Source organism: Euprymna scolopes, chromosome 22 (genome assembly GCF_053919585.1).
Source record: "Euprymna scolopes isolate OS-2025 chromosome 22, ASM5391958v1, whole genome shotgun sequence".
NCBI classification, from domain to species: Eukaryota; Metazoa; Mollusca; class Cephalopoda; order Sepiida; family Sepiolidae; genus Euprymna; species Euprymna scolopes.
This window is the reverse complement of record NC_136503.1, coordinates 20,449,488-20,460,887: the sequence shown is the minus strand read 5'-3', so window position 1 is coordinate 20,460,887 and position 11,400 is coordinate 20,449,488. Positions and strand designations below refer to the sequence as shown.

The 11,400-nt window shown below is 34.0% G+C and overlaps 1 protein-coding gene across 1 annotated transcript in view; it reads left to right on the top strand.

The window, feature by feature from the left end:
- The first annotated feature begins 9,591 nt into the window (after positions 1-9,591).
- LOC145243912 (uncharacterized) overlaps positions 9,592-11,400 on the top strand; it is a 38,844-nt gene continuing 37,035 nt past the window's right edge. The window contains exon 1 of the mRNA XM_080107024.1: positions 9,592-10,127. Coding sequence (XP_079963150.1) covers positions 9,798-10,127 — 330 coding nt within the window. The 5' untranslated portion in view covers positions 9,592-9,797. The remainder of the gene's footprint in view (positions 10,128-11,400) is intronic.

Genomic DNA, 11,400 nt, shown 5'->3' with positions numbered 1-11,400 from the left:
TTTTAATAGGGAGTTGACCCCGGTCGAAAAGTCTGCGCACACTCTAACTTCGTCATTCTTTTTCTTTACGTTTCCGGTGGGGGCTGCCCACTCGTTGTGTTCTATTTTTGATAGAATTCCCGTCTGTTCCAATCTATTTAATTCTTTATCAATCTTTTCCAACCCAGCGAACGGAACATTTCGCTTTTTTCTAAAAATTGGGCTGGCGTTTTCTTTAAGTTCAAACGAGGCCTTGAATTTATTGCAGCGACCTAAGTTACTCGTGAATGCCTCAGGAAATAATTCTTTTAAATCGTCTTTTATATTTACTGTTGTTGGAGAAGAACATTCTAATTTTTTACAGAATGTATTGATTGGCTTATCCCATAGTCCGAATTTCCCAATTAAATCTATTCCAAACAGATTTTCACTATTTTTTAGTGCGAATATTTTTAATTTCTTCGAAATCCCTTTCAATTTTATCGGGAGGACAACTTCTCCTTCAAATTTTATACCACCACCAGTTACCGTCCGGGCTGCTTTACTAGTTATTATCATGGCCGGTTTTCCCAACTTTTTCCACGTATTCAGGTCTCTTTCTGGTGTAATCTTTATATCTGCAGCAATCGCTTTTGTGTCCCACCTTCTTACAAATGTAGCATTTTTTCTTCTTATAAGGACAATCTGATTCCCAATGCTTTTCTGCACATCTCTTACAGTTATAACTAGGAAGAGGCTTGTTATATTCTGTACTATATTTATGGTTATTATCTTTGGAATATCCCGTTCCATTGCTTTTCTTTGTAAAGTTCTTGGTTGGTGCGTATGGTTTTCTAACTTTTCTTACATATGCCACTCCGGATTCTTCTATATCTTTTTAATCCTTTTTTAGTGTAATGGCCCTTTCACAGTCCTCTGCTAGTTTCTGGAGGGTTAAATCTTGCTCAGATTCCAGCTTAAACAACACTCGTCTGCGTATTTCTGCATTTTTCGTGGAAACTAACCCTTGAGCGAAGATTAGACATTTAAAATCTTCTACCGTTAGTTCTGCAAGCTTAAAATTATCGCAGTTTTTATTGACAACTGATGCGTATGTCAAATAATCTTGGCTGTCCATCTTTCTTAGATTCATGCACAGCCATCTTTTATGAAAAAGAGATATATTTGGATTAAATAATTATTTTAGTAATTTTACAGCTTCCATGAACTCTAATTCCGCAATTTTTTTAGGTAATATGTAATCTACGAATTTGCTGTGTTCTGATGTACCCAATTTTCTGAGTAAGAGGCTCACTTTCTTACTATTTGGCCAATTTTTACAGTCCAGTTGAAAAACATCCTCGTATCTTGTATAGTATGCTTCAAAATTCTTCTCTTCCTCAGGCACATAATGAAATGTGTCCATGCTATTAAAAATAGTTGTATGGGAGAAATTAACACTATCGACATTTTCTCGATTACTCTTTAGTAGTTCCAGTGTTTTAGCAAAACGTTCATCTTGTCTTTCTTCATATTCCAATTGTAGTTTCTTATGCCTTTCTTCCTGTTCCAATTGCAGTTTTTTCTGCTTTAATTGTGTCATTTTCTGCTTTTCTTCTTGTTCCTGCTGCCATTTCAATAATCTGTCCTCTCTCTTTTCCTCGCGGTCAGCCTGTGCCTGTATTTGTGTTTGCAAAAACTCGTTTTGTGTAGCTTGTCTGCGTTCATCCCGCTCAGCCTGTGCTTGTAAAAATTGCATGAACATTTTTGATAAGTCTTCCATGTTTTTTTTTTGTTTTTTTTTTAGTATGTAGTTAAAAAAAATATTGTACCATGTACAATATACACCGGTTGGGTTACAACAAAAAAGCAAATTGCTGTAAGCTCCTGTTTTCAATAATAATATCGCTGCTTGCAATAATATATTCTTTTTGCGAGTCACGCTGCAAAAAAAAAAAAAATAAAACAGGTTTATCTGGAATCACGAAATGGAATTGACTTTCCGTTTTTAGGCACTTACTAATAAGTAACTCTTTCCACAAAATAAAAGTTTGGGTTTTTTTTTATCGAGTCACAATTGAATAAATGTATGCAGTACATTTAGTTCTTTGAGTTTTTTGGGGTTTTTTTTTTCGTGACGTTCTACTGTATTATCCGTTATTCAGTGACAACTTCAAGAAAAAAAATCCTTTCCTTGAATTTTAGTTTTAGCTGTGGTATTTCCTTTTAGTACCGACGTCAACCAAAACATTAATTAAAAAGTCCTTTAGTTGTTGTTTTGTTTACGGTGAACAGTAATTAGAATCCACTGGTGAACTTTTTTCGTAGGTTACTTCCTTGCTTTTCGTAATACGGGTCTGACCTGTCGTTTTTGCGACAGAACAAAGTTCGCTTTTCGTTTGCAAGTTGGTCCTTTAGTAAGATTTGTCGTGTAGCGACAAAACAAAAATTCACTTTTACATTCGTTTGCAAGTCGGATCCCCAGAAAACGGCGTAAATTGTCGCTTTTGCCACGTTAGAGTTTGTTTTTTTCACTTGAGTTGAAACTTCTCTTTAGCGTAAAATCCGTTTGCTCGTCAACACTTAAAAAAAAATGGTCAACCTTTGCGTTGTACTTTTTTTCTTTTTTTTTTTAAATAGTTCTTCGTCAAACTGTTATATTTGACGCTTCATATCTCGTCGCCAACTGTTGTGGTTGCAAGGTTGAACAATAATTAGTAAGGAAATACAATGAAGACGCAAACAACAAGATAACGCAATAATAAGTGTATTAAAGAAAAGGTATATTTACAATATGTACAAATGACGGTGTCGAGTCAGAGAGTCTTGGTGGGAGGACATGTATGCTCTTCGGCGTCACTTCCGGTGGCATTTGAGTAAGACACACCAAGGCCAGCCTAGGCTTGCCATTTATAGTGTTATGTTATTCGCATATGCAAATAAGTGGTTGCCACCACAACAAACTTTAAAATAAAATAAAAGGAATATGAGCATGATTAAAAAATCGGAAAAATCGGAAGGGAAGTTGCAACTATGTTTTGATTTAGTTACGTCATCTTTGGATTCTAATGTAAAGTTACCAACGCAATACTAACGTATTAATACAATGGTGGTCATATTGTCATAATTAACACTAAAAATATCTTATAAAATATTTATTAATTTAATATCTAGCAATAGTTTATAGTTATTTTCTTAAATAATATTGGCATATGTCAAATCTAGAATGTATTTAGTTTAAACCTGAATAAACAACTAAAATCATCATAGATAAATTCAATAAATTTAAGAATTAGTTTCGTTTATTTTATACGAAACTAATTCTTAAATCTATTGAATTTATCTATGATGATTTTAGTTGTTTATTCAGGTTTAAACCTTGTTCAACTATAACTTTATTTATTTATTACATGAATAAATACTTTTATATGCGTGTATTTCTACTTTTAAACAGCCTTCTATTATTGTCATTTAGTTAGAATTAATTAACCATTTATTTTCATTGATATTTTTTAATTTTTCGATACATTTGTTTAGTTTCTCCATTCATGGGACGCTACTCAATATCAGAAGTATACTGATTTATCTTCCTTTCATATTATAATTATATTCTTTAGATGGCATATGAGTTTTAACTGTATCAATTGAATGTTATTATCTTCTAATTTAGTAGTTTTATTTTATTTTTTTTTACATTTATTGATTATATTATTTATTTAAACCGGTATATTTTAAAGACACGTTTGGTTGAAAGCAACGGAGAGTAGCTGTACGACAAATTTTGGCCAGGGTCAGTTAACTGAGATAATAAGTCCACAGTTCATCCTAGTGGACGGAATGCTCTGACATGTGAAGGACCTGAGCCCCGCTACAGTATCCTCTCATCAGAAGATTCCGACGGCATAACATCTTCGTAGAATGGATCAGATAGTTTAGTATATGTTGATGATGTAATGGAGTTGGAGGATTTTCACAAGACAGAAGTGAACACACATGTTCCCGAAGAAGCCCAGTTTTGGAGAAACTCTGCTTCTGTGAAGGACTACCTGATAAAAACAACCGCTACCGGAATGCTACCTATGTGATCATAAGATCAAGGAGAGGTGTAATACTGGTAGAAGAGTCACAGCAATAAGTGCACACGGTTGGCATGTACTCTCTGTAGAGAAGCATTGGCTCTTGAACCTGGAACCCGCCTAATAATATGAAAATAAGAAGATAAATGCAAATGTTGGTGCTATTGGGATTCGAGGTGCCAGCATAAAAGGACTTTTTTTCGATGGCAAGGACACTATCTTATTCACGTGAAGAAGAAGAAGAAGAAGAAGAAGAAGAAGAAGAAGAAGAAGAAGAAGAAGAAGAATATGATGGCTATTTGGGTGAAGAAGCGAGCAAATTGTGGAAGAGAAAAGCCTATTGTGCCAGCCAAGTATAACACTGAGAGTTAAGAAGAGTTCAGGCCCCTTTTTACCCCTTTCTCTGCTTTCATAGACTTCCATATAGCTTCTTTTATTTTTTTTTTTTCACCAAATTATCCAATCTGCCAAAATCCTTGCTTTTACGATTATGAAAATTTCTCTAACTTCATTATGGTGATAATAATAATGATGTTTTTTTTTTATTTTATAAAAGAATTAGGTACATAGTGCTACAAGATCAGACTGTCTAACGATACTGGCTTTTGGACCTAAAATGTCCGAAATATTCACAATATTGTATTTGTCTTTTCCAATATCAAAACTCAAACAAGTTCTCCAAAGTAAAAAACAAAGACTATTTTCCCATACAAAACAACTAAACCAAATTCCATGAATAAATATTTAAAGATATGAAGAATTGAAGCAAAATATCAGTATTTTATCCTCCTATAACCCCCTTGGAACCAAATCCAATACGAAAATTGACTAAAGATGTCTGCTGAAGAATATGGCAAAAGGATGCTAAATGGTAAAAATTGTAGTGTGGTCCCTTGCCATGGTAGAAACCATTTTGGGCGACAATATCGTATTTGGGTATTGCCAAGAACCACACCGACAATTAATATAAATTGTCTATTAAAGTTATTTTTAGCGAAGGAACAAAAATGAAAGATGCATATAAAAATAGAAATAAATTAAACATAAGAGAATAGAAGGGTCACCAGTTACTAAGTGCTAATTAAAACGTAAGCAGAATTTTGTAAATGAAAAATTGAGATCTCTATCTCTATCTAATTAGGTTCCTTGCCCGGATTAATGTGACCAGATTTCCCTCTCTTCCATCAGCTGCCTCAGATCTTCAGGATCACAGTTGGCATCAGGTGCAAAAATTGAGAAAAATGAAATTTTATGACAAAACATTTTCATACAAGAGATAAGAATATAAATTTTACTTTAAATCATAAAAATATTATTTATGCAAACTTGTGCTTGATAAAGAAAGTTGAAGCGGTAATCAGCAGGTTTAGAAATGTGTATATCAATATGTTTATAGTATGAATATGCATGTGTAAGTCATATATGTATATGAGTATGGCAGTATGGCATTATGTATGTCTGTTGGTTTATCTTGTTCTTGTTTGTGCGTGTATAGCATTTTGTTTCTATTTGCCTGACTCTCACTAGTGTGTAAGAATGTGTGCGCAAGATGAATAAAATTTGTATGCGAGTCATTAAAGTGTTTCTTTCTGCTTAGCTTCCTTCGGCCAAAGGCACAGGATGGAACGTACGTTCTTGGGTCCTGTTTAAGATGCAGTTGGCTTGAGAATTCTATTTTTAGTCGTTTATTTCCTCGCTTTTCACATGAACTTGTTTCTTTTTCCAGTTTTAAACGATTTCCATTGGTTGAAAAGACTTTGTATTAATACGTTTCTGTGAAAGCTTACTTATTTTTGGAAGAGATGAAGTATGCAAATCCAAACGGAAGGGAGAAAGATCGTAAGTTATTAGAGCCATTCGCTTTTTAGTGTTCATCCGAATCACCTCGCGGTTCAGTCACTACAACATCATTTAACACTTCCTCACTAAAGTTTTTCACTCATCCAATGTCTGTTTTTTTTTTAATTTATTATAGAGTCACTGCTTACCAAGGCCTGGAAACCGTTTAAGGATATAGGTTGATTGGTGTCAGATTAGACCATGATGATTGGTGATGGTGGGAATTGGATGAGTTAATTCATTTTAGAGGGCGACTCATTAAGAACTTGTTTACGTTGTACTTGATAACGACTATGTTATAGTTAGCTAGGAAGCAGCTCCATTGTATAGTATTCCACAGACGAGTAGTTCTACACTTTCATATAGTTTGCATGAATTAACCTATTTCATCCAAACAGCAGATCCGACTTTTGCTAATATATTCTGACCTTTGGAAAAGCATTTTCAGTTAGTTTTGGTGCCAGACAAGTAACAGTTCTGCTACAGAGTACCTCCCCTGACATTTCAGAACACAATCCTTCACCAATTCCCCAACACCGTAATTTCAGACGCGTTGCAACCAAACTTTGAAAAATATCTTTATCCATTACCTTGAAATAAAGTCAAAGATACCCACAACTAAGAGATCGGTATTTTTCCTAACATCCACCAAATGAAGATATTGGTCTTTAAACTTTGACGATAATCTTGACAATATAACCGAACTTTCAAAAAAATATCAGTTTCCAAGTAAACCAGCACATTTTTCGATACATTTGTTTACTTCTTCCATTAATGGGACGATACTCAATATCAGAAGTATACTGAATTATCTCCATTACATATTATAATTATATTCTTTAGATAACACTCCGAAAGTTGAGTGCCCTATTAAATCGTTTTTAATTCCCAAACACATTGCTTCATCGATAGCTAGATATTATTATTTTTCATACACATTTTACGGCATTGTGAACTTTCATTGTTTCCTAAATACACATCTACCTCCACACAGAAAGTTGTCCTTTTCATGCTCATATTTTTTAATATATTATATTTTGCATTTACGTTGTTTCTAAAAGCCATATTTGCACCAAACCAGCATTACCACTTTCTCTACGGCATTAGCTTATTTTTTCTTTCATTTGATTTATTGTGCTTATAATTATTCTTATCTTCATAAAAAAAAAGTAAAATAAAAAGTGAAACATATATGCTTTATACAATCGGTTGGCCATTGTTGTTTCTTCGGCATGTTTATTAATATCTTTTCTGAGACCCAAAGTGGAGCTGGGAAACAGATACCAATTTTTTACTTTTGTTCCCATTTTTCATTTTAAATTTTAAAAAAATATTAAAAATTAAAGTTTTTATATAAAGTTGATTTAATTATGTGTCATTCTAAATTATAAAAAGATTAATTTAAAATAAAAATTGTTTAAAAGTTGTTTAAATTATTTTTCGTTTTTTTTTTTCCATGCATTTATTCTACATAAGTAAAAATAAAAGCTATTTAAATTATTTTCCTTTTAATTAATTTTTATTTATAGAAATATTAATAATAGTTGTTTAATTGTCATTTTCCGACTTGTCAGGTTTGCCTCAGTTCGTTCCGTTTCACTCGATCTTGGTTTTTGATCGCAAGGTCAAGACTGCTACTTTGCTCTACGAAATTGTGGGCGAAAGCCTTCTTGAATATTTTTCATGCAACATTTACACATTTTAATCGTGCATTTCTCGAGTTTAGATGAGCAAAATAAATTAGCTTTTGTATTGAAATTACTTCTCATGTATTAATGTTTAAGATAGAAACATTTTTAATGTCTACACAGACTTTTTTTCTCATATCACCCACAAACCCTATTTAGTGACATTACCCAAGATAATCCATCTTGTTTTTACTTTTTTTTTTTTTTATTACATTTTCATCCCAAACAAGGCAAATTGCCACTTTGGTGTAGGGGGCTACTATCAGGGGCAACAACTACTGGGATACTATGTAGGGATTTGGGCAGCAAGGTGTTGGTTCACGTTACACTTGAACTTCTGCACGTCAGTACTGTTGGGGAAGCAGGGACCTGGAATGGAATTCCAGAGTCTAGCGGTTCTGGGGAAGAAACTATTGGAGTAAAAAGATCTTTTACATCTAGGGATCTCTACAGTGTGGGGGTGGGATTTAGCAGCCTGTCGGGTTTGTCGAGGGTGCACACGTCGTGGGGGCACAAGTGATTGCAGTTCGTCAGAGCATTCACCACTAAAATACTTGTAGAAAAGGCAGAGGGATGCAACATTTCGTCGATGGGACAGAGGCTGAAGCTTAGATGCCTGTTTAGGGCTTATCAGGTTTGCGACTCTCTTTTGAACCTTGTCAAGGAGCGAGAGACTAGTAGCAGATGCACCAGCCCAGATGTGGCAGCAATACTCCATACATGGGCGATTGGTGGCCTTATAGAGGTACAGGATACTTTTGGGTGTTAGTAGTTTTCTAGCACGGTAGAGAGAGCCCACCTTTCTTGCAGCGGCCCTGGCAATGCCTTCAATGTAATTGTTCCAACTCATGTTTCCTGTGAACGTTAGGCCAAGGAGTTTGAAAGATGGACTTTCAGATAAAGAGTCGTTGGCCATTGCTATGGGTGGTAGAGAGGGTTTCTTGTAATTATTGAATGAAACTAGTTTAGTCTTGGCAGCATTGAACGCGACCCAGGTTTTTTCCCCAACTGAAAAATGAAAAGTACTAATGCCCATGCGTGTTACAAAACACCCCCTCCTCTCCATGTTAAGAATGGCGAATGCCATTGACATTTATTAAGTAATACATTTGAAATAAATATCTTACTATCCAGAACACTACTTGTCTGCACTAAATTTAAATGTGATATTCGTTTTCAGCATACCACAAAACCTAACTAGTCGTTATTTTAAAGGTGAGTGTTAAACGTAAAAATTTGGCAATTTTATTTTATTTTATTTTATTTATTTATTAGTCTTATTTTGTACGCACCTCTGTCATATCAAAGAATGTGAAATTAATGTCACTTACATTTCGACTAACAAATAGAAATCAGTAATACAGTAGACCCCCGAGATACGGCATTAAAAATTAGTAACAAAATACAGTACAGTATATAATATACATGCAATGCATATAATCAAATAACATTATAAATAACACCGTAAGGTGGAACAAATACCGTAACCAGGGGCCGGAAACATCGTATTCCACATTGTAACCTGAAAACCGTATCCTGGAAGCACCGTATCCCGGGATTCTATTGTATTGCCATTTTTGCTTTGAAATCGAATGTGAACGATAATTGTTGCAGGCGTCTCCTTTCCTATCACTCGAAATTAACTTTTCTGGCTTCATTAATGGCTGATTAGATTCTGGTCTGATTAAATAAGATAAAAGCCAAGTATTACGGTTCTTTCGTGCCTCTAAATCGAATAGAAAAAAATAATTTACTCAAACGCTTTTTTATTTCTCGGAAAAAAAACACGGAAAGTTTAGACTCCGATACGTGTTTTTCTTTCTTTCTTTCTTTCTTCTTCTTCTTCTTCTTCTTCTTCTTCTTCTTCTTCTTCTTCTTCTTTTATCCCTTTTTTTTTTCTAAAATAACCCATTTTTATAAACGAGTGTGGATTTTTTACTTTCCTTTTCTTTTCACTTTCATTTTCTCGCTGAATTAGTTCTATTGGCTGACTTTCTAACCGGACCTTACGTTGTAAACACTAAGCACCCTCACCCAATGCCCCTTCTCGAGCGAGCACGAGGCAATCGTAGAAAAAAAAAATGTAAACTGGTCTCGGGTAATACCAAAAGATCTAAATATAGCTACACGATGGTGACGACATCATTTGTCGAGCAATACATTGTACCATTTTCTACATTATCTCCGCACGTATAAGACAGGATTTTAATCGTTTCCAGTGATTTGAATTTCTATAATGGCCATCACCTTAGAAGAAGAAAACTTACCAATGAGCAAGACCGTTGATATTGATGACGAAATTAAAGATAACAAAACCAATTTACTAAATTCAGATGAGATACAAAACGTCACATCGATCCCCATTCCGGAATCTGAACCTATCCGAAACAACGATCAGACCGGTCGGATATCTTGTAACTATAAAGCTTGTTGCCTATTTGTCTTGGTAACCTTATCCGTTGTTTCAATTGCATGCGCTGCCCTGCTGATAACGTATATCACATTATTACATAAACCTGGGACTCCCACAACGAATTGCTCCCCGGCCAACAGCTATCAAGTTCAAGTAAGTTGTTGTTATTGTTGTTGTTGTTGTTGTTGCTATATTCATAACAGAGCATGTTTTACTATAGACAAATAAAAAAGCGAAAAAAAAAAAAACGAAAAAAAAAGAGTGATCAAGGAACAAATATATAACAAATTAATGTTACCAAAGGCAAGAAAGTTATTCTTTTTACATACCTGGATAAGTTTTTAGAGTTTGAACTTATTTTAAAGAGTTTAAGCTTTAAAGGGAAGCAGTGCTGAGCGTTTAAGTTAAAACTACATCGAACATGGCAGATATAACGATGCCATCTTTGGGGTTTCGAGAATCGTTCAAAACTCGAACATAAAACAAAATGCTAACAGAAATCCATCCAATAAACGTCACGGTGAGATTTATTTGGTGGATTTATTATTCTCTATTTTCGAGTATACATTTGTGTCTTGAACACGTTTTTGGTTTTGTGGTCAAAAGTGTCAAACGCGCTCTCATCGTATTTTATTAATCTTATTTATTTCTGTTATTGTGTTTACAAGTTAAATTCTTTATTTGACGTTTTGGTGCTCGTGTAGATTGGTGATCTTTTAAACCAACGCGTTTCAAGTGAAAGCATTATTATATATTTACGTGCAATGTCGAAATTAGTATGAGTTCCAAAAATTAAGAAAAATGATCCAGTGGAAGATGTTCTAGATGCATTTTTAACAAAAGGCGCCTCTATATTACAATAATTGAAAAATACTGAATTTCAAGTACAACAAATAGTACCTATATAATTGTCATGTCACAAATAGTAGCATATCCAAAAATTACGGAAGACGATAAGGTAGGAATATAATTATTAATGAAAAACAGTTTTCGATAAAGTTTAGATGAGGAATAAAATTTCTCCGACATTTCGAAGTACGTTCATTACGTGATGTAAGCAACAGAACATAATTATCTCCCCTGTCAACTTATGGCTTTTTTTAGTAAGCGTAGTATAATGATTTCGCTTAATTTTACAAATTTCTTTTTTAATTGATAATTATTTTTCTACCTTATCGTTTTTCGTAATCTTTGGATATGTTACTATTTGATACTTGATAATTACGTAGGTACCATTTGTTTCACTTGAAATTCAATATTTTTTCGTTATTATAATATAGAAGCGCCTTACAAAATATCATCCATGATTAGTACGGTCCAATTAAAAATAGCAAACCCTATAATTTAAGTCAAGGTAGTTAGGTAAGCTTGTTATGCTGAATTGGTCGCACAGGGGTTCCACATTAAAACATGCGATAAAACTCGA